This window comes from Cetorhinus maximus, chromosome 26 (assembly GCF_964194155.1).
Source record: "Cetorhinus maximus chromosome 26, sCetMax3.hap1.1, whole genome shotgun sequence".
NCBI lineage: Eukaryota > Metazoa > Chordata > Chondrichthyes > Lamniformes > Cetorhinidae > Cetorhinus > Cetorhinus maximus.
The window spans coordinates 16390360-16417480 of record NC_135904.1 but is presented as its reverse complement, the minus strand read 5'-3'; the positions used below and the strand labels follow the sequence as shown (position 1 = coordinate 16417480).

General features: G+C 39.3%; 2 protein-coding genes across 2 annotated transcripts in view; one reads left to right on the top strand and one right to left on the bottom strand.

The window, feature by feature from the left end:
• The window catches only part of lysmd2 (LysM, putative peptidoglycan-binding, domain containing 2), a 60605-nt gene extending 54353 nt beyond the window's left edge, over positions 1 to 6252 (top strand). Inside the window, exon 4 of the transcript XR_013573477.1 lies at positions 5297 to 6252. The gene's annotated coding sequence lies outside the window, so the exon portion shown is untranslated. The remainder of the gene's footprint in view (positions 1 to 5296) is intronic.
• scg3 (secretogranin III) lies at positions 355 to 26665 on the bottom strand. Its single transcript, XM_078530226.1, has 12 exons — positions 26330 to 26665; positions 25116 to 25168; positions 24736 to 24775; positions 24013 to 24231; positions 23680 to 23822; positions 21804 to 21965; positions 17818 to 18001; positions 16207 to 16323; positions 9013 to 9096; positions 8591 to 8704; positions 2814 to 2900; positions 355 to 1695 (listed from the first exon to the last, which is right to left on the bottom strand). The coding sequence occupies exons 1-12, from the start codon at positions 26424 to 26426 to the stop codon at positions 1577 to 1579; spliced, it is 1419 nt and encodes a 472-aa protein (XP_078386352.1). The 5' UTR covers positions 26427 to 26665; the 3' UTR covers positions 355 to 1576.
• Positions 26666 to 27121: the final 456 nt, after the last annotated feature.

The following is a 27121-nucleotide window of genomic DNA, read 5'->3' as shown; positions in this document are numbered from 1 at the left end:
TGTAGAGTTTTGCAATCTCTCTCTCTTCAAATCATATGCTGCTTTTCTATTCCTCCTGCCAAAGTGGACAAGTTTACACACTCACTTTTCTAAATCCCTCTGCAGACTCTTTATGCCCTCTTGACTACTTACTTTCCTATCTATCTTTATGTCATCAGCAAATTTAGCTGGCATACATTTGGTCCCTTCATCCAAGTCATTGATATAGATTGTAAATAGTTAAGACCCCAGCACTGATCCCTGTGGCACTGATCACTACTGTTCCAGGATAACTAAGTTTGTAAAGAAAACTCAAAACATTTAATCATTTTTACACGAGTTTGAAAATTTAACAAATATTTACACTTGAACAAATTACTTTTTGCGCTTTACTGACAACACATGAATAGGTCCCATTTACACGTACAAAGGATACAAGATTTCGCACACAATTCATTCAGGTAATCAATTTCAACATTGCTCATTCAGATAAGTGATACATTAGTGGATTTTGTGTATCTCCCCTTCCACCCCTCCCTCCCATTCTCTACACATTTTAGAGGAGCAGTTATTGTGATTTAACTATGAAGATACAAGGACATAAGAATTAGTTTGTCAAAATCACTGTTCAAGCAGCGGAGAACGATGTTTCCTCTCATGTGACTCTCATAATCTGTTACAGTAACCATTTTGTTTGGCAGAAAAAAAGCCAGCATGGTTTTCTGAACTAACATACACTAACCAAGCTATCAGGTACAAGCCATTTGCTGGCATTGAACAGAAAGAGTAAAAAGAATTTGAGCCTTTAACAATTAAAAACACTTCCAGCAACTCTTCGTATATTATAAATCTACTGCCATTCATTAAAATTGTTAATTAAAGGAGATTTCTTCAAGCTTTGATTTAAAATTCACAGATGAATTGTCATTGCAAGTGATCATTTTCAGGGACTTTGAGTCCAAAAATAAATTAGAACTAGAAAGGAAATCCAAGATGCATAAATTGACTTTTTCTGTAAATCTAGCAGAACTTGCATTTATGTGATAATCACTCACTGACCAATCTGGGACATGCATCAGAGGCTGTGGGCATTCTTTTAAGGATTATTAGCAGACTTTATACTTGATTTGTCGTAATTAAGCTCTAATTGTTGCTACTGTCCCTTGTGTTGAAGATAGATGTTAAGGTTTGAAAGCTTTACCGCGTGCAATGGCCAAATTGCATATCCAGCAGTCTCTATTCCGAAATGGAGAAAGTTATGTTGGCTCAGATGATCTTAGGAACCTGTGCTTCTAGCAGGGAGCAGCACTGATAGAATGGCAGCACTATCTCTGACCTTCCCTACCTGCCAGCACAGCTTCTCCACTGGGAACATGGAATCATCCCCATTCCCCGCCCCCACCCCCCCCACGCCCCATTTTCCATTGGCTTTCTGTTCCCCTATTCTAGTTTAGAACCTGCTTGACGTTGCAGAATAGCCAGAAAAAAAATCTATTATACACAGCCTAATATGAACTAGAATTAAGTGAAGTTGCATTGCCGGCCATTGTTGAAGGATTATGACAACCAGGAGACTTCCCTCATACGTTGGAGAATTTCACAGGCTGTTGTAAATACGTTTGATGACATCTCCTTCTCCCTTCTCCAGGATTCCTTTCTGTACGTAGGTGTCAACTTGTTGATCAATGATGTCACGCAGCTTCTGAAGGTCATACTCTGCATCAAATTATACAACACCTATTTCAGTTCTGGGCTCACGCAATGGTCTAGATCAGTGGTCTGCAACCTGTGGCTTCAGAGCTGCATGTGGCTCATTAAGGACTTGTATGCAGCTCCCTTTCTTGATCAATCGAGCCCATTTTGATGGTAATTAAATGGCTTGTTTTGTTTTTTAAATTTTTATCGACATTACTTGAGAAATATTCAATTAGCTTTTTTTCAAAAAAAAAATCCATTAAAATTGTGCCGAAATTTGTCTCTCTTGTTTTTCATTACTATTGGTATTTGAGTCGCAGCATTACGACTTAAGATTTTTTGACTTTTTTTTTAATGGCTCTTGTTATCAAGGTTGCTGACCCCTAGTCTAGATGAAGGATAAACAATATTTGGAAAGTGATTAATTAATATGCACCTTTATTAAGTAGCATTTAGAGCTAGCTATCATGAGGGAAACATTTTTGCCTTCTCAATAGTTGGGTCCAAATAATTGGTAATCAACTGTTGGTTACTTTAAGTAGCTGACCTACTGATATGTTAGCTGGCCTATAGGAAATGTAATTACGAAATGTTGTAACTGATCTCTTTAATTGCTGAGAAGCCTTTTGTGTTCAAAATAACTGATGTTGGCCACCCAGTTGGAACACATTAAGAGGGTCATGCTGATTATGGTTGAAAGTTTCTTAGATGGAGTGGCATTCCTTCAGTTATTCTATTTGCAAGACTTGCACTATCAATGCTGTATGGCGAATGGTTAAACTGAAAGAATGAAACCCACTACATTCAAAGGTGAGTATGATGCTCTGATTGTTCAGAACTTCATTATTTTGTTTCTAATCGGGAATGCGAATTAATTTCATTTTGCATTTACAGGACATCATATATAGTACAAAATGAGCTGTGAATCTGTTTTTCCATTTTTTGAATTGAACATAGTAAAATGGAGCCCTTGCCATCAATGAGTCCTCAAAAATAATCTAATTTACACAGTTGGTCTTGAATCACATAATCTCTTTGCATTTTATTTATAGATCAATTAAATATTCAGTGTTATAATTTTTTTAAAAAATTCTTTACTGCTGAAAATGCATCTTGATCTCCAATACTATCGAATATACCTTCTCCATCTTCTTGCTTGTTGTGTTTCTTCAACCACTCAATATTCTTTCTGATCGCCGTTAGATAAGATTCTGTTTTGTCAAAATCTGTTGACCAACGAGGAAAGAAGAGCCATTAGTTGCTCAGTAACAAGTACAGCGTGTCATTTCCAGTATTTAAAGTAAAATGTTATAGTATTTGTGAAATGTTATGAGGCAGTTCATATGAAACAATATATTGCAAGCACCACATGTTATGCAAGTAGTATAAATGACAGTGTTTCTTTACCCACTAACCAATATGGTGTTCCTAGTACTCAGTAATGACAAAACATGCTCCAGGGCTTGAACTAATGGTGAAATGGAATTGGGTGCAACAAGTTTCATTTCAAGTCAATGTTTCACAAACTTTTTGTCAATGCCACTTTCAGAAATGCTGGTAAATGTTATTGTTTTTATTCATTCATGAGATGAGGGCATCACTGGCTAGGCCAGTATTTATTACCCATCCCTAATTGCCCTTGAGCAGGTGGTGATGAGCTGCCTTCTTGAACTGCTGCAGCCCATGTGGTGTTGGTACACCCACAGTGCTGTCAGGGAGAGAGCTCCAGAATTTTGATCCAGCGACAGTGAAGGAACAGCGATATATTCCCGAGTCAGGATAGTGAGTGGCTTGGAGGGAAACTTCCAGGTGTTGGTGTTCCCATCTATCTGCAGCCCTTGTCCTTCTAGGTGGTAGCGGTCTTGGGTTTGGAAGGTGCTGTCTAAGGAGCCTTGGTGAGTTCCTGCAGTGCATCTGTAGATGGTGGTGGTGGTGTTCCCATCTAGTTGCTGCCATTGTGCGTCGGTGGTGGAGGGAGTGAATGTTTGTGGATGGGTTGTCAATAAAGTGGGCTATTTTGTTCTGGATGGTGTCAAGCTTCTTGAGTATTGTTGGAGCTGGACTCATTCAGGCAAGTGGAGAGTATTCCATCACACTCCTAACTTATGCCTTGTAGATGGTGGACAGACGTTGGGTGTCAGGAGATGAGTTACTCACCACAGGATTCCTAGCCTCTGACCTGCTCGTATAGATGCAGTATTTATATGGCTAGTCCAGTCAGTTTCTGGTCAATGGTAACCCCCAGGATGTTGATAGTGGGGATTCAGCGATGGTAATTCCTTTGAATATCAAGGGGTGATGGTTAGATTCTCTCTTATTGGAGATGGTCATTGCCTGACAATTGGGTGGCGTGGATGCTACTTGCAACTTGTCAGCCCAAGCCTGGACATTGTCCAGGTCTTGCTGCATTTGGACAGGGACTGCTTCAGTATCTGAGGAGCTGCGAATGGTGCTGAACATTGTGCAATCATCAGCAAAATCCCCACTTCTGACCTTATGATGGAAGGAAGGTCATTGTTAAAGTAGCTGAAGATGGTTGGGCCTAGGACAATACCCTGAGGAACTCCTGCAGTGATATCCTGGAGCTGAGATGATTGACCTCCAACAACCACAATCATCTACCTTTTGTGCTAGGTATGACTCCAACCAGTGGAGAGTTTTCCCTCGATTCGCATTGATTCCAGTAGTGAGAGGGTTCCTTGATGCCATACTCAGTCAAAAGCGGTCTTAATGTCAAGGGCAGTCACTTTCACCTCATCTCTGGGGCTGAGCTCTTTTGTCCATGTTTGAAGGCTATAATGAGGTCAGGAGCTGAGTGACCCTTGTAGAACCCAAACTAGGCATTAGTGGGCAGGTTATTGCTAAGCAAGTGCTACTTGATAGAACTGTTGATGACCCATTCTATCACCTTACTGATGATCAAGAGTAGATTGATGGGATGGTAATTGGCCAGGTTGGATTTGTTCTTTTTGTGTACAGAACATACTTGGGCAATTTTCTACATTGTCGGATAGATGCTGTTGTAGCTGTACTGGAACAATTTGGCTAGGGGTGTGGCAAGTTCTGGAGCACAAGTCTTCAGTATTATTGCTGGAATATTTCAGGGCCCATAGCCTTTGCAGTATCCAGTGCCTTCAGCCATTTCTTGAATCAAATTGGCTGAAGACTGGCATCTGTGATTCTAGGGACAGCTGGAGGTGGCCAAGATGGATCATCCACTCAGCAGTATAAGGAAGGTTCTGGCATATACAGGGACTGAGTACAGTACTGCCCACACATTGATATAAGGAGGCACATGGCCCAGACCTAGGGTCTATGAGGTGTTGAGCATAGACATGTTAAGGCCCAGGCATGGAGCTAGCTTCTTGCCTGTACCCTTTACTGTATATAGTTAGAAGTAGTTAATAAAGACTTGTTAACATACAGAAGATTACGAAGACTTCTTTAACAGACATGTTCCGTAAACACCATCCCAAAAATAAATAGGGCACCTGCTTTCATTTATATTGCCATTAGCAGTTTACAGATAAGAGAAAAATCACTGAATTGATGAATTGTTATAATGAAACTGCAAATACTATACTTTATATGCAAATAATAAAAAAACACTTCTCATTTGCAGTACGAAGGCTGGGATAATCTTACTTTCTAGTATACCGGACAACAACAGGAAGGAAAGGGAATACCAGTTTATTCCAGCTCTAGCATCATCCCACAGTGAAATGGGTCATGAATGACACAGAGCCACATTTTCTGTTATGATTTTGAATAGATTACTATTCAGCAAAACTAAATATAAAATGTGAAATAGCAATGTTCTAACAGATTGCTGGTACACAATAAAGAAATTACTTTTAACATTGTGATTCTAGTCTGTTTACATTTACTGTTGCTGGAATTTACAATATTTGCTCCACCTTTTTCCATGTATAACATGGTTTATTTGGGTTTTATGCTGGGAATGTCATTTTATCCTCAAACATTTCTTAAAAGGCTGCAGTGACCTTCTAGTTACTGCAATAGAACAGATTTTGTTCATTGAGTAGCTGGTAAACACCTCAGGGGATTATATGGAGTGCAGCTAATAGGGCTGTGGCTTAGATCAGCCATAAACAGAATTCCAAGTCAGATTTGAAACAAGTATTTTTGCTTTCTAGCTCATGTACAGAGACTATAACAAAAGGAACAGCATAAAATAAATAGGCAGAGGGTGTTACTTCATATCAAAAGCAGTGACAGTTAACACCATTACTATCATTTGAAATGTAACCTTTTATCCACAAATGATCACTGTTATTAGAGAATGTGCTTAATGTTCATCTTCATTCATCGTGTGATTCAAAACATGCTTGACAAACATAGGCAATAAATTACTATTCTTACATAATGAACTTTTGCACGCAATATTTTCAATATCCCTTGTTTTCTGTAAAAGCATATTGTCAAACAAGCCTGTGAATAACGACTCTGTAATGATAGTGATAAAATCTGAATTTTAAAAATTGCTGGGAATGCACAAGAGTCCAATAGCATTTGCAATAGGAGTTGGCTGGTTTTCAATAAAGATCCTCTGTCATGACGCTGACTGTGTGTTTTCAGGATTTTTTATTTCAACCCTCTGATGTCCAGGTATAATAAGGCAAACAGAAGATGAATTGAATTGATCCATCATTTTTTAACGTTTAATAATTGAAAACTCACTCATTCTCTGCAAATTCCAAACAAATGAACTAAGCCCAGTTAGCCATGACACTTGCATTCTACATTTCCAATTTCCTTCTGTGCATTCCATTTATGGCAGTCTACACCAACTCCAAGAAGGATGACAATGCATAGTAAAGCTGCTAACCAGTTCATAAGCAAACTTGAATAAGCCATTAAAACATCTGGATCTTTTGGTTCATGAATACTGGACTAAGGCAATAATTTCATGTTGGAGATTGCTCCACTTATACAGTCAAACCTCCAAACTTGATAATTCTTCAAGGTATCAAGGAAAGCTAAGGCAATGATCCAACACGTGGATTGCTTTGGCAAATGATTTACAATCTGCCCCTTCATGAACTATCTCATCCATTTAAATTCTGATCTCCAAAGTAATCAATTTGACAAGTTTCCCACCCTGAAGCAAACCTGATTGACAGGGTTGGCTTCCAACTGGGTGGAAAGCATTCCAGTGAAGACTGTGGGTCTAGGTGCGTCCTTGATCCTGTGATTCCCTGGGAGTGTGATCCTGGGGAAGCCAGACCCAATCCCAGGTTGGGGGGGAGGTCTGATCCCTGATTGTGGGAGCTGGGGTGTTTGTGCGGTGGTGTGGGGTGGGGTGGGGAAGCAATTGCTCCCAAGAGGCTTTCAGTCCGGGAGGATGGGGGGGTTGATTTCTATGGTGGGGGTGTGTGAAGGTGCTAAGAGAAAGCATCCTGACCCCCCAGTCACAAAGAGTGTTTTGAAGGAACTTGCCTGCTCACCGAAAGTCTCACCTCATGAGTTTCCCAGGCCAGCCACAGTTAAACCTGCAAAACTGGTTAAATCCGAGGCTTTGTTAACGTATTTAAAATGCCAACCCGTCCACTGGGAGCAGGCTGGCTGTCTGACCCTTGTCCTGCTGGAGTAAAACCAGGAAATTGTGGCGGGGGGAGACGGTTGGAGCCGGTTTCCTGCCACACTCAGAATTTTAGTCCATTTAACCTCCCACCCACTCGCCTATGTTAAAATTCCCCTACAGAATAATACAACAAAGAAGGAGTACATCCCATTATATTTTGTACTGGTTTTTCAGTTTCTGATGTGCAGGGCTCTCTGAGAATCATTCCTAATAGAGCAGTTAGTGAATGATACATTAATTCATCTGTCACTTCTAAAGAAGCCATGGGACAGACGGTGGCAGATCTGACCTATATTTCAAGTGTGTATCAGCAGCTTTCTGCAAGCAATATTTGGAATATATTCTTGAAACCTTTTTGACTGAAATAATTTACAATGAGAAAAAACTGGTTACAGTTTAGAATTCAATTTAACCTACCACTCAGATATCATAAGCAAAATTTGATTACGCACTGTCATGTGCGCTACCCTTTCAATCAGTAAAAGTAATCACTACCTAGGGTATTGGCCAGGAATAGAAAGAACACATGCCATTGCTGTACTCTCCTTTGCAACGAGTAATGCATTTTATCCTCTTAGAGATTCAGAATCGGCTAAATTCACGATTGCCCAAAAGCATCCCATAAAGCACCTAGAAGCTTTTTCATTGGTGCATTGAAAGGAATATCCAGGTATGAAGTTGGTTATATAGTGGCGTTAATTGAAACAAACAGAAACTTTCTTCCTCAGTTTGCTCCCCATGTATGAGTTAAAAGATCTACACTTTATTTGAACTTACAGTTGCAGCTTGTATGTCATGGTTCAGAGCACAATGCCCATTATAACAGCAAAGTATTGGCTTTGACTCGCATCTTTGGTTTAATTAAAGATCTGGTGCAGCATTCCTCAAAAATGCTGGTAGATAAGGAGTGGGGGAAAGGGAATTCTTTCTAATTACCATGTTATCTGCTGTCCAGCAGTCCAGGTAGGAACCACTTAAAGTCCTTTATTGTACAATTCTGTCAGCCCTAGGACTTTCACATACAACTTTTTGGTTAGGTGTTGAGTGAGCATTTGGCCATTTCCCCAGCCAAGATGCCGCACTCTACTATCAGGCTTGTTATAAAGATAATACTATTTTGGTATTGTAAAGTACATGGCTGACTTAGCGAGATTCCAAAATGGAATCCTGTTTATATGGATTTGTAATGGCCTGTGAAATTGTTTCCTGTTGAGGCCTTTAATAGGCATAAGGACAATCTATTGTTCTCGTTTCTTCAGTCACTGTGAAGAGAATGTCAGCTCTCGTTAAAGGGAATTGTGAACTTTGTACCTTTGGAATTCTTTGTTTTTTCTACTTCCTCTTTTGTAGAGTCCTCAGAACTTGCAGTCTCTTTCTGCAGCTTTCCAAAATTGTTCTTTGTGCTGTCTATGTCATCACCCCTATCTGCAGAAAACAATTAAACCTTAAGACCACGAGACCATAAGACATAGGAGCAGAAATTAGGCCCTTCGGCCCATCGAGTCTGCTCCGCCATTTAATCATGACTGATAAGTTTCTCAACCCCATTCTCCCACCTTTTCCCCGTAACCTTTGATCCCCTTACCAATCAAGAACCTATCTATCTCGGTCTTAAATATACTCAATAATTTAATATAAAACATGAATATTTGCACAGAATTTATTTTCCTGGGAGGAAATATAATTTTCATTTAAAAAAAAAAGTTGAATGTGTATTTAGATCTCAGCTTTACCTGCTGCTTCCTTACTCATGGGATAAGCCTTGACTTTACCAAGCTTGTTCTTTGTCTGCACGGCTATCATTGCATCCAAATTCTCTGCAGAAAAACAGAGTTCATTTTGACAAAAATACAAAATGAATCACACTCTTTTCAAACAGGCTAAAATATACACTCATAGACAACCTGGTCACAAGTAAGGATGAATAATCTAGTTTGTTTCCAGTAGGAACACTGCCTTTTTAAAATCTTTTCCCCTTCTCTTCCATCCCTCACAAAAAATTCCTTTCTTGTAACCCTGGAGTAATATGTAAAAACAAAAATTCTAAACAACATATAAACTTCTCAACTCTTCATTCACGTCCCCTCATTAGGATTCATTTGATATTGGCTTGACCTTGACACCTTGCCCAAGCCTTCAGGGATAAATGGCCTGGCCTTACACTGACAGCACTTAGCTTTTCCCAACTGATGCACTAAGCTGATCCAGATGGACATTCCAAGCTCCTGTTTAATACTCAAAATGTCCAGGGTGCAGACTTACCACTGATGCTGCAACCTCAGATGCACTGATTATGTAACAGACAAGCTTCTCCAGATAACAGATTACATTAATGGCCCTTTCCCCTGCAGATGTTCAAATCTCCAGAGAGAGAGAGACAGTTCCTGCATTGCAGATCTCAAATAGTGGTGTCTATTTTATCATTCTTTCTCCTTCCGCCTAAAGATATACCTCCTGGTTCTAATAAAAGACGCTGTATGCACGTGTATGTACCTGTATCATGAACTACAGTTTCTTAGTGCTTAGTCTATTTTAAAGGAATTCATTTTTAATTTATTATATTTAACACAATGTAATTTAAATGTAAATGTTGCTAATTATTACAAACTGGTTCACAGCTGCAGACAAATAACTGGTGATGAGATGACTGGACAGCTGCTCATTTCCATTTTTACACCTCAGTTTTCATCTTGGGGTTAATGACAGGAGTAAATTAGTTTAATTTAGGAACTGCCAGCATAAGTGACATTGCTACAAATTTAAATTAAAGCTACTGTTTTAAAGCAGACCATTCAGGCACCTAGTAACAGCTGAATCACATTAGTTGCCCTGCATCAACTGAATCCTAAGTAGATATACGGTTTGGACATAAATGGAGGCCCAGTATCTAAGCAACTAAGGCTTTTATCTGCTGATTCCTGTAGAATCATACAACACTGTCACTTTAGTTCCCATAGCAACTTGCATCCCATGTAGAAGGCGTTTACATGAACACTTAGTATTTGTAGTCCCACACGCTGATCTTGCTCAATATATCAAACACCTCTGAGTACACATTTTTAGAATGCTTTGTTTGCCATGACTTAATATTATTCTTGCTCCTTAACTACAAGGTAGATTTTGAAAGATTACTGGGTGTTGCTTTTGTTTTTTTTTATCAATTTCCTTTGTTTTGCTAGAATTTGCGTGACTATATTCATTTCAGTGGAGACTGTGGCACTTCTTGATTTGTACAGAAGACTTCCTTGAATGTTAAAAAAATCTGTAAATCCTTTTGGAAAATTTATGATATTGTGTATAACTCAGGTTGCTATTTAAAATGTGATTTATAAATCAGCTTGACATATTAGAATGTTATTAAGGTTTATGATTTTCAGCAAAAAGAATATAATCAGAACATAAAATAAAACTGTTATTTGCAACAATTGTGTTTCTTGCAGCAAACAACTTAAATTACTTTTCCCAATTCAATGGGATTGTTACATCATGAATACGAGTGGAGATACACAAAAAAAGGTGGGGTGATAAAGACCATCACCCTGTCAACTCTGATATTTGCATTCAAATCCATCTCAGACTCATGGGTTAAAACTCTCATCTCTGTACTGTGAGGATTCTAAAGAACATTATTTAGCTTGGAGCGCTAAATGTTTGGAATAAATTACAAAGCAAAAGTTAGGGTTATTTAAAACAACAAGATTCAATGATAGAGTTAATGTACAATAAAGAGGGCTTTGATGGGCCAAGTGGCCTTATCCTTGGAATGGCTTCATCCCCAATTTTCTTGTATTCTTCTTACGAAGTAAGTTTTAGCTGACTTAACCAAGTTTCTAAATGGGTGTGGGGTCACGGTACAAAACTACCACAAATGTGCACTAACTAGCATTAAGATAAAAGCAAAAAACTGCGGACGCTGGAAATCCAAAACAAAAACAAAAATACCTGGAAAAACTCAGCAGGTCTGGCAGCATCTGCGGATAGGAGCACAGTTAACGTTTCGAGTCCAAATGACCCTTCAACAGAACTAAGTAAAAATAGAAGAGAGGTGAAATATAAGCTGGTTTAAGGGGGGGTGGGGAGGGTGGGACAAGAAGAGCTGGATAGAGGGCCAGTGATAGGTGGAGATAACCAAAAGATGTCACAGACAAATAGCATTAAATTGGCTATTTCACTCAGAGGGCCAAGAGGATGGTTGGCACGGTGAAAGAAAAAATGCTGCTCTCGTGGGTATCTCAGGATGGGCAAGAGGCACTTTGTTGTGGACCTGTAAGTTGAGTTTATTTATGCATACGACTGTCTTTTGTCACACTGTGATGTGCTTGATCTGGTACTTGTTGCATGATATTGAAAGTGTTTCATTCTCCAGCAAAAACATCCATCACTTTGGGCAAAAAGAATTCACTCAAGAAACTTTTAAAAATAAGTACAAGTCCCATCATTGAGCCCGAATGTTATACATGTATATGATGAGCACCAAAGCTGCCTCAGTGCTGCACTAGCATGTCAGCTTCGATTATGAGCCCAAACCCCTGGCCTGATTCTCAAATCTACCATCCTCCAGCTCAGTAATGGCACTGCCATCAACTGAGCTAAGCCAACACTTGGGAGGCTCAGGATGTATGTCTGGCCATATCTGTGTTCATTAAAAATTCCTTATTTAAATATAGACTAAAATAACAAATACTAAAGTGGAAACACAGACTAGACTAATATTTAAGATTTTTATAATTGTGCATTTCTGCTTTCACTATCTTTCAATAAATCAGTCTCAAAATGATGTACAGCACTGTAAATGAAAATATGGTATAGTATAGGTGAAAACCCTATCTTTTGTAATGTTTGAGAAAGGCAGCTCTGTTAAAGTGCTTCACTTTAAAGGTTCAACTGCAAAGCTTCTTCATCAATAAAATTAATATTTAATGTGAACTTGATATGTTTTCCAGTAAAATGTGTATGCTCTATATTTATCAACGGCATCATAATGCTCGTGTGTGCCCTTGCAATTGTGAAGGTGAATTTCAAAGTGATATGCTGGTAGTTTATTGAACTTAATGGTGAAGAAATTACAGTTCTCCATGCCTGACATGCTCCTCTTTGTGGGATTCAGTGCACTATGTTCCTGATTTTCCCTTTGTGATCAGTTGTTTTTTTTCAGAAAAAGATTGGAGCTGTGCAAGACGTGTGAATTGTACCATAGGATGATTCCTGGCCCTCCCCACCACCTGCAAGTGCCAGGCACTTTAATATTGCAGTTGATTTCTAGCTGTGTAGTGCCTGATTACTGTAATCACACTTACCAGAGGTGTGCAATACTTTTCAATGACTTTGAAATGCATCAAAAAAGCATTTGAAGAGATTGATTTCTTATCCTAAGGCTGCAATTTTGAGATGGTGACTGACAGGAGATGAAACTCTAGACAACCTAAATGGCAACTGAGGAACTTAATCTTTCAATGTCTGACCTGAATTTTTTCTAACATTAATTTTCTTCTCTCCTAAAAAGTGTGATTATATAATATGGTGGTAGAAGAGTTTGAAAATAGTTATAACCTAAGGTACATAGAGCTGAGGGAAGACGCAGTAATCAATAGTTTTTGTTGTAAGATATTCATAAAATGACTTTGGTCATATTATGCACTAGATCCTAGGCAGAGCATTATAGTGATGGGGCTTGTACCTGATATGATATAAATTGATTTCTTAAAGGGTCAAATATCCTTGGGTTATTTTTCATCATCATAATATTGGCTGTCACTCTGCTTTAGAGCGGGAGAAAGTCAAGAAGAAGAAACAGTCATTTGACCTTTCAAACTTGCCCCATCCAGACTCCATGCAAAATTGCCCTCTCATGAATTACCCCCAAACTCCACAGCCTATTTGTTTCCTATTTTAGAAGGGCTAAGTTTGTTCCCTACATCTCCCTGAGAAATAGCAAGCAGCACTATTAACATCTCCACAGCTATCAATTCCTATTCTCGACATGTGTGGATACAATTTGCTTTTTAAAGGTTAAAATTGATTGCAAATGAACATGCTTTTCTGAAATAAAAGCAAACATACTGAGGATGCTGGAAATCTGACATAAACAGAAAATGCTGGAAAAATTCAGCAGGTCAGGCAGAATCTGTGGAGAAAGATAAACAGGTCAATGACCTTTCATCATTTACCGTTCTGACCGCGGAGGCAGTGGCATATTGGTATTGTCACTGGACTAGTATTCCAGAGACCCAGGGTAATGCTCTGGGGACCTGTGTTTGAATCCCACCATTTGGATTTGAAATTTAAATCCAATAAAAATATGGAATTAAAAGTCTAATGATGACCTTGAAACCATTGCAGACTGTTATAAAAACCCATCTGGTTCACTAATGCCCTTTAGGGAAGGAAATCTGTAGTCCTTACCTGGTCTGGCCTACACGTGACTCCAGACCCACAGCAACGTGGGTGACTCCTAATTTCCCTCTAAACAAGGGCAACTAGAACAATGGCAATAAATGCTGGCCTGGCCAGCGATGTCCACATCCCATAAATGAATAATTTTTAAAAAACAACTTGATATTGGAAACTGAACAGTTACCCCAGATGTAGCATAGTTCTTCATCTAATCAGTGCTTTCCCCAGATTATAGAAGCAGCTTTTAATGCTGAAATAATGCTGGACTGAAATTCCTGGTTTAATCTTTTTTTTAGCATAGCTCTTCCACTACACTCTCACTTGTATTATATACCTCTGGAACTCTGTATATGAATAGCTTGGTGAAGCATCTATCATTGTCCTGTTTGTTTAGCACCTCACACCACAGACTACTAAAGCAAAACTATGTTCATTTATATCTAATTTCATCTCAAATTGTTGAATCTGAGCTGTATTTGATGGCTCATTCTCTGACCTTTTTTCATTCCCTGGGCACTGTCCTCACTTACATTTTGTTCCCTTTTCATGTCAGTGACCTTGGTAGCTAATCATCCAATTCTATCCTCTTAACAAACCATTTCAGTCTACATTCATCACAATCCTTCAGTAACATGTCGTCAGTCTGCACACCCTCCAGTCCTTAATCACTATAATTTGATCTTTTCTTGGTGACGATGTAAAAATAAATCATATTTCTTCCAATTTTTCAGACATGCTTTATTCGTGTCTCTTACAAATCTACCCAACAGCTAGTGACTTTCACCTCTCACCTCTCAATGCTTATTATTTTTTCTATCAAGCATTCATGGCTTTGTTATCTCGTCTGACTTTATTTCTCAGTTCTCTTCCATTTCCAGATCTCCAAGATGCTTTTATGCAAACTGTTTCTTTTACCCTCAATCATGCTTAATTCGATCTTAAACCTAAGAATGCTCAAGACTCGAATACCAGTCTTGTACCTGAGAATGCTCTTCTGATACTTCTATCATACCCACAACCAGAAAAAATGTTATCCTCTGATAGACAATTCCTCTCTTACCTTTTGTCCCCAATCTATTTCTCTTCATCACAACCCTTTTATTTCTCTCTTTTTTTTTCACTTCTGCTATGATTCAGTGCCCCTGAAAGCTTGGCCTTCCTTGCTCTCCTAAAGCTGCAAATATACAGACTCAAGCACACTTGTTCCACGTGGCATTGAAATGAAAACTTCCTGCTTTGTTTGTTACACTTAGTTTTTACCAGGACTCCAAAATCATCATACGAACATATGTACAAACAAATTAGGAGCAGGAGTAGCTCATTCAGCCTCTCGAGCCTGCTCCACCATTCAATAAGATCATGGCTGATCTGATTGTGGCCTCAACTCCACAGTTTGCCTAATCCCGATAACCTTTGACTCCCTTGCTAGTCATTAACCTATCTACCTCTTCCTGAAAAATATTCAATGACTCTGCCTTTACCACGCTCCAGGGAAGAGAGTTCTAAAGACGTACGGCCCTCTGAGAGAAAAAAATATTCTTCGTCTGTCTCATTAGCTCCCTTAATATTTCCTTTTAGAATCCCTAGGTGGTTAAAACCTAAATTTGGTCATCTATACCCTACTTGCTGATTTGCCTTTTCTTCTGTTTTGTAGTTCAATTTGAGATCTTCCTTTGTATGGTTTGCTATACAAACTTAAAGGCACCATAAAAAAGATTAAAATTCTGATTATAACTCTTAGTTACAAGATTTTAGGATGAGTTAAACTAAGCACAAATAAGGGAGGCCATCTGTTTACCTTAACCCATTTATCCATAAGAAAACTTATATAACCCCTCATCATGTCATCTAATTGTATCTTGAGTGAATCTAAGGTTTTGGCCTCTGCTATCCTACTCTTGTCAACCATTACAAGTGTTGACCACTCTTTGCCTGCAGATGTTCTTCCAAACCTCTTCTCTAAATTGTCCTTTCAGCATACCTAATTTAATTTAGAAATATAATTTAACTCTCTGCTTGCAATATTTTAGGATATACTTCTAGAATACCGATATAAGAAAGAGTATATCCATGTATGATTGAGGTTATTTTGTGAAATGATATGCAGTTTTCTAAATTTAGGACTTTAACAGCACTCCAGTGCAATAGAGTTGTAACACTGCTTATCAAAGCACCAGTGGATGTAACCCCCATAGCTTAAGTTTAGGAACATGAATTATGAAATGAGAAAGGATCCTTTAGCCCATTGAATCCATTCCTTTGAATAGAATAAACTGTACACAATTAACATTGCCATGAACTTTTACAATCTATTTAATCTCCAGAGAGAGGTACAAAATCTTTAGGAGGAAACTGTCTGAAAATTCTACCTGATCTTCAAAAGCAATTGAACAAGAGCCCAACAGGGTTAATATGCTCCCTGCAAACTTTGCAACCAGCCATAGATAAAAAATGTATATGCAACATTACATCTGTCACTTTAACAGATCATTTGACCCAAGTAGAAGTAGTCAATGTATTAGATTTATTCTTACCCAGGTATGAAACACCTTCTTCGGGTGTTATTGTTCCATATTTCACCATCATCTTCACGAAATCAACTAATGTCTTCATTATGGTTATTAATGTTTCTTTTTCTTTTGCACCTTGCTCTGTGTTAACAAGAGATTATTAGATGTGCTGTGTAAAACTGTATACAGCATTTGTTTTCAACAAATCTAGAAACATAATAATGTACGTTGAAAATGCACATTTCAATATTTTGAACAGCAAAGAGATGGCCTGATTGACGTGTCAAATTGTTTTTGACGCTTTTTCTCTATATTATTTTTCAGTGACTAAATAACATGACTAGTGCCCCTACGAGTAATATGATGTAGAATAGAAAAATATTGGTTCATATAACAACATATTACTTGCAATATTGCACCACTAAAACTCATTCATAGCGTGTAGCCAAACTGATCCAGCCATTTTCATGTGATCATACTAATGGCTGTCAGAGCTTCATTGCTTCAAAGGATGGATTCTTAAATTCCTGCATTAAATGCATAAATTCTACTGTTCACCTCAGCCAGGCCGAATAATCACCACCACTTAAGTCAACCTAGCTTTAGTAATGGCTACACGATAATCTGGCATTAATTAATTATGCAGTCTGATATTAAAGTAACAATTCAATTTCTGAGATTAAACCAATGGGCTGGATCTTGTGGCCAGCAATGAAAGGACAGCACCAACCATTTTTCCCTCTTGCACTTGCCCATAGATTTTCTATGGACCTTTGCACTGAACATTCCTGTCAGACAACAGACAAAAGTACAGCAACTCTAGAGGCAATGTGGGATCTGTATGAACAGACCAAGCAACCATGCATCTGCTTTTCCAATTCAGGTTGAAGAATCATTAATGAGCAGCACAGGGTCTGAATTAGGGAGTCAGTTGGAATATTTAATTCAAAGTGAAATTGGATACAGAAAGCAAAAGAAAGATTAGATTCAGAGAGATGAAAGGGAAAGAAAGAAAAATTAAAGAAAAACATTTTTAAATCTCCAACAATAATTAAAATCTGAAGGAATGAGACTCCACACTTATAAAGGTTAATTTTCAGTGGCAGGTTTTTGGTAGTATTTAAGACCTAGTATGCCATTAAAATTTGCATATGCAGATACAATTTTCTTTTAAAGGTGTCAATTGATCACAAATGGACATTCTTATCTGAAAGTCTGTTTCACATAACTAGCTTGAAATCAAATTATTGTATAAACGTGCAAAAGCAAACTTAGTTACACAAGACTGATCAACACTTGATATTGAAAATTAAACTTCAACATAATGGAAGACTAAAAAGTTACCATTACATTGGAATGAACAAGCTGTCACATTTTCTGGCAAATTTAATGTTTGCTAAAATAGCAAAGTACCGTAACCTCATGTTGTTCCATGTATTTCAGTGGTGAGTTTCTTGGTAAGGTAACATTTTCACGCAGCTTTTGGATGAGAGGACAGCAACGTCCTGATTTACCCATTTAACTGTACATAGGTGGTCACTGGAAGTTGCTGTCTGATTTACATGCGAATATTGGTGAGTGCTGCTAACCTCACTGTTATTTTTACCACAAAATCTATCCCAGTATCTCAATTACCTGTATTCAAACTCTTCAGCAGGTTGTAGAAGTTTGGAAAATACTGAAGATCATCCAGATCATCGGTGGTGGGTGCACTGCTTCTTTGATCCATGTTATTGGTTGAGACCCAGCTGTTGCCCAGAGTACCATCACCCTCCTCTTTCACAAAGTCGTCTGCATTCTTATTAGGCTTTTTCATTTTCTGTGAAATGTGTGAAAGTAAAAAGAAAAGTTATCCATATTCTCATAAACATCTGCTCATAACAGTTTGGCCACTCAGGAGCAAAATCAAGCAGCTTTTTTTTCACATAAAGGGTGGTAGAAATTTGTAGCACTACCCTCCAAAAGGCTGGGGCAATTGGAGCTATCAAGACTGAGTTAAATAGATTTTCTGTGGAACTCTGGGGAGGCTCTGTGTTGTGTTGGAAATTTATATTCACTGATTTCACTGCAAAAGTAGGGAGGCTCACTTGTTCTCAGACAGGTGCCTGTCTGAGAGGCAGATATTTGAGAAGTGGCGTGCATTATATCCAAAAAAATGTTGAGGAAATAGTTGCTTCCTTAAGTTAACACCTATGGCAGAGTGGTATTTATTGGAGATCTTAGGGCAGTTGATTACACAGCGTATGAGGAAATGGTAATATTTGGGATTATGTCAGCATTTCCCATTGAAGCAAGTTCTAGATGTTAACCCAGCTAAGTGGGCCATCAGCAGTGATGATTCTCTGTTTGGAGGGGTTGAGGACTGAAGGAATAAATAATAAAGACTAACGCTTGGCTGTTAGTTTAAAAAGTGAATTGGTAAAACTCTGAAAACAACAACCTGGCTCATACACTCTCCGTCTTAAACTGCAGCCTGGCTTGGGAAGCATTAAAAAGCGGAACATCTCTGAAGTATATTCTGCTACTTTTTCTTTAAAATATGATAGTATAACTCCTGCATAATAGTCACTGCACTGCAAAAGTAATCCAATGTCTACAGTGCTAAGTGGTGTCAGCAACATGATAAATTGCACAGAAATGCAGCTGATATTATAATTATTATCTTATATTTAAAATGAAACAAGTGCATTACAAGTGTATTTTTTTTCTTGTTGGATGTGTTTTGTCCTACATTGAACACTGTTCCCATTTAGAAGGGCAGCAAGTTCTTTCACCTGAAGGTATGTTACTAGAATGAGTCATGTGTGAATATTCTGTCCATTTCTATGAGGAAGCACTTGGACTCTGCTCACCCACTAACTGCAGTGATATGGCTTAGAGGAGTTCTATTGGTGGTCATATTCTGAATCTTTCTCTTATTGCCCCATGAAGCAATACATTGGTGATGCAGTGCACCTGTCTGCCTCAATGTAGCTTAACTGGACTTTAAGGTGCACAAATTAAGATAAAAAAGAACTTGTATTTAAATATGACATCTCACGACCTCAGGATATCTAGGATTGTGTTACAGTTAATCATTATTAATAATAAGTGTTTTGTTTATGAAACGTGATCACGGTTGAAGGGAAACATAGAAGACAATTTTCACACGTCAAGAACCCATAAGCAGCATAAATTGCCTGATAGCCAACATCACTGAAGCAGGTTAAGTGCTACCAAGAAAACGCCACTGCTCTTCAAATAGTATCATAGGATCAGAGAGGGCAGGTAGGGTCTCAGCTTAGTGTTTCATTTGAAAGACAGCACCTCCAACAGTGCAATGCTCCCTCAGTCAGCCTAGAATGTGTGCCCAAGTAACTACAGTGGGGCTTGATTGCAACACCCTCTGGCTGAGAAGTGACAGTGCTACCCACTGAGCAGTGACTGACACCTTATATTTTATGTGAAATTACTGAAGCAAGAAAAACTTCCACATAAACACAAAGTCGCTGCTGTCCTTTTGAAATTTTAATGTATTACTTGTGTTCTGTAAATAATAAAGATAATTATGTAAACTGTAAGGATGATGTAATTAGCACTGTGCAGTTGCCAAGCACTTGTGAATGAGAAATTCTTTTGTGCTTTATTGTCCAATTCAAGAGGGAAGATGCTGTTGTTGTTCTGGCTAATGATATATTTTACATTTATAGGATGGTTTTCTCCTGGAAAACATCATTTAATAAATCTTAATGCCTGTTTTTCTTAAAAACAAAGCGGCAACCACTGCTTTGTGATCTCACCTTCTTATTGTAATTCAAAACATTGAACATACGATGTCCATTTCCGCTGATATTTCTGCATAAGTGCTGCCAGCAAACTAGTATTATTTTCTATGACTAACAATTAGGTGCTTACATTTATTTGCATATAATCTCTTAAGGCCACTGCTACTTCTTGATAGATTTTTTTTCAGTCTGCTTTCTCCTTCTCGCCTTCTCAAAACATTAACTCCTTACTAGGGATTGGTCCTGCGGGTACTAAACGTCTTCTCTAGTCGCTCATCAAAGAGGCCATTATTCATGTATATGCCATGTCAGTATAGGGTTGCCAACTGTGATTAAATATATTCCTGGAGGTTTCATCACATGAAGTTCCCCTCCAAGCCACTCACTGTCCTGACTTGGAAATATATTGCCGTTCCTTCACTGTCGCTGGGTCAAAATCCTGAAACTCCCTTCCTAACAGCACTGTGGGTGTACCTACGCCACATGGACTGCAGCGGTTCAAGAAGGCAGCTCACCATCACCTTCTCAAGGGCAGCTAGGGACGGGCAATTAATGCTGGCCCAGCCATATCCCGTGAATGAATATTTTTTAAAAAGTTGCCCCCATATCCAGCCATTGTTCAGCCAACACATCCATCCTTGTGATGCACTGCTTTCCTATGCCAAATGGAAAGCAAAAAGACTCATTACCCATTTGGATGAAGCTTGACTGTCAGCCAAACAGCCTTTTTCTCCCATTGTTAATATTTTTCTATCAGGTAAAAAGAAATGTTCAAAGAAAATGACAAGAAAAAGCACAATCTTTTTAATGTCCCTATGACTTTTCTCCAAGCTTGCACACAGCAGTGTCCTGGAGATTGATTTTCAAATCCTGAAGAGTTGGCAACCCAATGTCAATGTGTCATTCAATTTGAGGAGCAGTACAGCTGAGCCTACAGTTGTCCCAACTCAACATGCACATTCACATATTTCCAGCAGGAGTCACTGTGTAGCAATCAGGAGTGGAAATCCAGGGCAGTGTTCTCCTCCCTGAAACATATGTATTAAGGTCAGTCATAGCACCTTTATCTTCACCCTGGTTGAGATGATTTAACTGGGGCGTCAGCTTGGAACTCTCCTGATCAGCATGGCAATACTTAGTGATAAAACTCATTGGAGAAGCAAGTTTCACTGTTTAACTGGGTTTTTATGATGATCTTGATCATGAATGGTCCAAAAAGAGCAACTTTTAGTTCACGGATGAAGGGATTGTCTTATGAGGAAAGATTAAGCAGGTTGGGCCTATACTCATTGGAGTTTAGATGAATGAGAGGCGATCTTATAGAAACATACAGGATTCTGAGGGGGCTTGAGAGGATAGATGCTGAAAGGATGTTACACCTTATGGGGGATCTACAACTAGGGGGCATAGTTTCAGAGTAAGAGGTCATCCATTTAAAAGGGAGATGAGGAGGAATTTCTCCTCTTGGAGGTTCATCAATCTTTGGAATTTTCTACACCAGAGAGCTGTGGAGGCTGGGTCACTGAATATGTTTAAGACTGAGATAGATTTTTGATCTGCAAGGGGAGTCCAGGGTTACGGGGAACAAGCAGAAATTTGGAGTTGAGGCCAAGATCAGATCAGCTGTGATCTAATTGAATGGTAGAGAGGGCTGGAAGACCCTTATGGCCTACTCCTGCTCCTATTTCTTATGTTCATAGGTTAGTCTTATCTGACCACATAATACATATAGTCTCCTTGATGGGAAATACACTCCAATAACACTAAAGCAATCAAACATTTTGCAAAAAAATTATTGATATTGGAACTATTTAGTGACAAGGGAAGTAAATTCATAATTTGCTTCAATGAACTTGCCATTTTCTCCTCTTCTCTTTCATTCATGTCATCATCTACCTTCATACTCGGGTAATCAATATTTCCAACCTCCACTTCATTCTTACTAGCTTCATTGGCAATAAGTTGTTGCAGAGCGGCTGCTACTTCATCCTCTAGATTGTAAGCCTGATTTTCCGTGATCTATAACAAGAACATATTGACATTATAATAGACATAAATAAGTTGTGAGCATATTAATAATGTTTCATTTTCTCTTTTTACCTAATTGAGCCCCTTCCAAAAAAACACTGGTTCCTGTTGTACAGCTCCACAGCCATTGACCATCCTCTAATACCACTGTCAAATGGTCCTTCATCTCAAAGGCTAATGAGATTTGAACAGCTATTTGACCATGGAGGGCATAGCATTGGAGCCTGATTCCATTCTCTCCCAACATTCCCATTTTCTTGGACAGCGATCATTATGATTATTCATGAGTGATCTTCCTGCTCTTAATTAAGCAGATAGCAGGAACTGAATGTTGGGCCTTCCTCGTTGGCATAATTCTGTTCTACATAGGGTGGTATATTCACCTACTGGAACACTGGCGGAAGTGAATTAAGGAGTTGCAGTTAAAATGAGGCAATTCCCATCAATTATGCCATGGTGGCTTTAGTTGCTAAAACATTCCTTTAACTCTGCATTCAACAATGCTGCAATTCAAATTATTATTATATGTTGTAGATGACATAAAATCCATGATTGTAGCGTTTCTGGTACTTAACATAACCCCGTGTAAAAACAGTCAAGAAAATGACAACTCCTACTTACTTACAGCCTTTAAGAGTGAGACAAAGGAACAAGCAAGGAGGGGGGGCGGGGAGGCAGATCAGCAGGAAGAAATTACAGCAGAAGGAACGCAAAACTCCAGTAAATATAAAGACCTTCCGCTAGAGGGGAAAGAAAAGTAAACTGAACAATCTCACCAAGGGGGTCTCAGCAACAACGAGAAGTGCAGGAGAGCAACAGAAATGCAAAGGGACAGAATTCATTTTCCTTCACTTACCTTTGGGACTTTCATCTTCATATTCCTGTGTGTGGACATTGTTTATTTCTACACTTTCCTCGATCATACATATTTATGCAGGGGGGTGGGTGGAGAGCCATACAAAAAAAACCTTAACTTGCAAATGATAAAGAAAAATCCTGTAGAATTACGGGTAAAGAGGAGCAGCTGCGTGAGAATTTCCCACTCCATGTTCTTTATATTGACCTTAATCCCCACCTCCACAAAAAAACTAAAAAACTATCTCTATCCTGTACCGCCGGGAGCATCCAGTTGATAATAATGTAGAATAAAAACAGAAAGTGCTGGAAATACTCAGAAGATCCGTCAGCATCTTTGCAGAGTTAACGTTTCGAGTCCAATGTGAGTCTCCTTTGAGGAACTTTCTTCCGCGTTTTCTGTTTCTAATATCAGGTTTTCAGCATCCGCGAGATACTGTTTTTATGCTAAGAATATAGACTGTCTTCATTTTATGAATGACGCTTTTCCAACCTGCAACACTTGAAACTCAATTAAATAACGCCTATTTTAGTATTTGAAACGCATGGCCACGACTCTTGTCTTCAATGAATGTATCGTGTATTCCCAATTTTTATGTTAGATATGACTCTTGCAATTTTTTCGCTCATTAGCCCAAATGCAGCACAAAAGACGCTCCAATTATCTGTCAACGAGTCTACAATGATCCTGAAAAATGGTTTTGAATCATTCACCCGAGCCGATGCGATACTATTCTACTATCCAGCTCTAGTTGCCCATTGCCTGTATGATAGGTAGATGTTAAATATGTTTTCTTGTTTCATTACAGAAAATATGTTTAGAATTGTTGGTAAAGTTTCAGGTACTTACCAATCCCAGGTTTAGGAGCTTGGAAACAATTCTGTCAAACACCCCTCTGTCGTTTTCTTCATAAATCCTGTTGGCAATCTTCTGGACAATGTCTTCAGCTGTTAAAGGTGTCCCGTCCAGTTGGTGAAGACCGTCGGGGTCATCTGCAAAGATAAACGTCATTGGATCATAATCATGTTTTAAAGCTTAGAGTTTGCTTTTTAAAATTCATGCAATGATGAGTCCAAAACGCGCAAATGCATTGCACATAAAGATGAGCCTTATCCGTGTGGAAACCAAGTATGGACCACACAAGTGGAAAGGAGGCAATGATTTCAATCAAAATGGCAAGACCTTCATCGTTGTAATCCATTGCATTTTTGGTGGAATCACCGTAGTCCTGCGCCAGTCTTCTGCTTTTGGTTGAATCCGTGTTGCCAGAGGGAGGAGAGGAACCACCCAGGGAGTTTCTTGTGGCGTGGTCTCTCTTCTGACTCCTTTCTTTCTCTGCTAAGGACTTGAGCAGAAGGAAGTCATCTGCAGCCGAATCGTTCTGTTGCGGGACCTTGTTCTCTGAAAGGATATCAAATCGATATGATGGGCAAAGGTGAAAAGTAACCGAGGGAACGCTGACGTGTAAAGTAACCAACAAAAGCTACTGGCATAGCAATGTCTTGCATTTATATAGCGCCTTCAGTCTCTCACGGTTTTTCACAAATAGAGATGGGGAGAAACAAAGCTGAACCATGGAGGGCGGAATTAGGAGTTTGGTTGGAAATATAGGCTTATGAGATGGTTTAAAAAGCAGGCAAGAGAAGTGGAGAGGTGTAGAAATGCAGAGGAGTTCCGGCGAATTGGGCTGAAGACTGTGCTGTCTAAACTGGTGAAGGGCAGAGGATCAAATGCTGTGGTAATGGGTGAAAGACTGGACGAATTTGCAAAGATATAGGGCAAGATGAGGCGTACTAATTGTGTACTTGCGCTCTCTGTTTCCAGGTTCGTGTGTAGCATTTGGAGCGAATGGCTTGTTTCTGTCTGTCAATGACATGTAAGGTCTATGTAAATAATGATATTAACCTGTAGATGTTGACTGACTGGTCCGTCCGGCTTCAGCAATCTGGAGGGAGGGAGAAAAATAACATTTAAAAAGTGAATGTAATATTGGCTTTTGGGTAGTTGATCCAAATCTACTTGACGAGGGCCAAAAGCAGAAGACTCAAATGAGGTGGGATATGTAATGATATCAGATGCTATTTACCTGCAAATGTCCCGAAAGGATATGTTTAAATTAGACTAATACACTCATTTTAAATCAGATTTTAGAAGGGAACAATATCACTAATGATCAGGTTGTGAAAACATTAAATGAAATAATAAAGACTAATTGAGTGAAAATATGAAATAACTTATCAGAGGTTGCCTCTGAAGCAATGTGTTGCTATTTTGAAATCATTTACCTGTTCCTCTACTGGTCTTTCCGCTGACAATTCCCGATTGTATTCATCTTTGTCTGCAATAAATGGAAGAATCAATGATTTTATCATTGAATGAGAAATAACAAATGCACCTTTTTATACGTGGAGTATTCCACACAGCTTCCAGACACTTGGTTACCAGAGGAACCCTCACAACATTTAAGAAGTATTTACTATTTTAAGTATTTTAAGAAACGCCATAGCGTACAAGGCTAGGGGCCAAGTGCTGGAAAATGGGTTTAGAGTAGGTGGGGGGCTTGATGACCGGCGCGAACACGATGGGCCGAAGGGTTTCTTTCCGTGCTGTAAAACTCTATGACTCTATAACTAGGAACAACGTGTTTTTGACACCGAATGTCGGCTATAAATTGCTAAAACTGGAACGATGACACTTACAAATTTGATTTAAGCCAATTCTTACCAATTGTTTGACAAATGGAAATTTTGACCAAGTTCCAGTCTGGCCAACAATGGCGATACCGGCAAATGTGACAGCTTTACCGCATGTTGTAGGATTGTCCTGTAGCAACACTATTGATGAAGGCACACAGATTGACAGCAATACTTGACAGGGCACTGTTTGGTCATTTTTAAAACTATTTTGAGATCAAGATTTTAGAAGCCCTGACCCCATGCGAATTGATAATAGCCCAATGGCCTCAGCCCGCCGTGATAATGATGAAGTTACAGCGCAAAACTAATTGTGAATTACAACCCTTTATTAAGATCCTCAACTTGATCGAGAATGTGGCTGAAATGTTTCTAACGTAACCGGATTAACCGCATCGACGGATTAGCCTCCGGCCGGAGCACTGGAAAAGCCCCCCCCTTGTGTTTAGTGACAATCTGGAGGCTTCGGTTGAAATATTTGCGAAGTAGTCACAGAGACTCAAACAAATTCAAGTGATTTCAGTGCAATTGCAGCACGCAACTCAGTATTGGGCGGAGCAGTCTGGTTACATTTATTGCGAAAAATCTGATAAATCGGAAATAATAGCAACCCCCTCGCACAGCAGCCGTACTGCAACTGGATCAGAATCGCCTCGTTGACAGTCCTCGGGGACACAAAAGACCTGCCGGGAAATAATATTTAACTGAATCACCAAACGAGCGGACTCCCTAACAGGCGGCGTGGTAAATTTACACGTAACGGGTCCATTAGGAATGTGTCTCTTTCCATCTGAAATTGGACCTACCTTTCAGTCCTCCAGGTGTAGGGAATGCGTGGATCTGGTATAACACCAGTGCAAACGCTTGGAGAAAGAGTGCAAGTGCTGCAGATTTGGAAGTCATTGTTTGGAGACGGTGGGCTTGGAGTGGGGTATATCGACGTCCTTTGCCGGCCCTTCCTAGCACGAAGACCCCCCCTGTGAGTGCTGGGTGCCTGCAGATGAACTCGGCGTCGGTTTCAGGACCCTGGAGAGCGCAGTTAGAATGGACTGAGCGGCGCTGTTCTGCGGATGGTTGAGGCTGGATACTGGAGCTCGTCTCTTTGACAGCTTTCAGGAGGTGGACTCCATGCCAATCCACTCCTGTGCGTCAGCTCGTTGTCTACCTGCGTCACTCGACACAGAAAAAAAAAATCCAACGACTCCAAAACAAGCGATCAAATGTTTCCATTTCATCCCAATGCCTCGGCAGAAGCCAGCCGCAGATTTCTTGTGGCTTAAGTGTCTTTCATTGTTCTTTCCACCCCCCCCACCCCACCCCCACATATTACAAAGGCACCGAACCCCTGAACAATTCCGGGACAAAAGGTCTCATGCGTAAGCAAATCAATATTAAAAGACATTTTATTGATAGCGCGGCTCTGTTCATTGACACATTGATCAAGAGAACGATGATTACTGTCTATATATAGTCCCAACATTTCCGAAGGAAATCTAAACAGTCATCCCTGAATGAAAAGATGCCACATGAATTAATAAAGTGGGGAGAGGTGGTAGGATTTTCCTGAAATCGGCCTCTTTCATACATGGCCAGAGCTC

Bases quoted from the DNA above. Each gene is read 5' to 3' on its own strand.
- scg3 (XM_078530226.1), bottom strand. From the start codon at position 26,426: ATGACTTCCAAATCTGCAGCACTTGCACTCTTTCTCCAAGCGTTTGCA. The intron at 16,324-17,817 runs GTAATTGAGATA...TTGTTAACACAG, and splicing joins GCTGAAGAGTTTGAATACAG to AGCAAGGTGCAAAAGAAAAA. The intron at 1,696-2,813 runs GTATATTCGATA...AATTTGATGCAG, and splicing joins CAAGCAAGAAGATGGAGAAG to AGTATGACCTTCAGAAGCTG.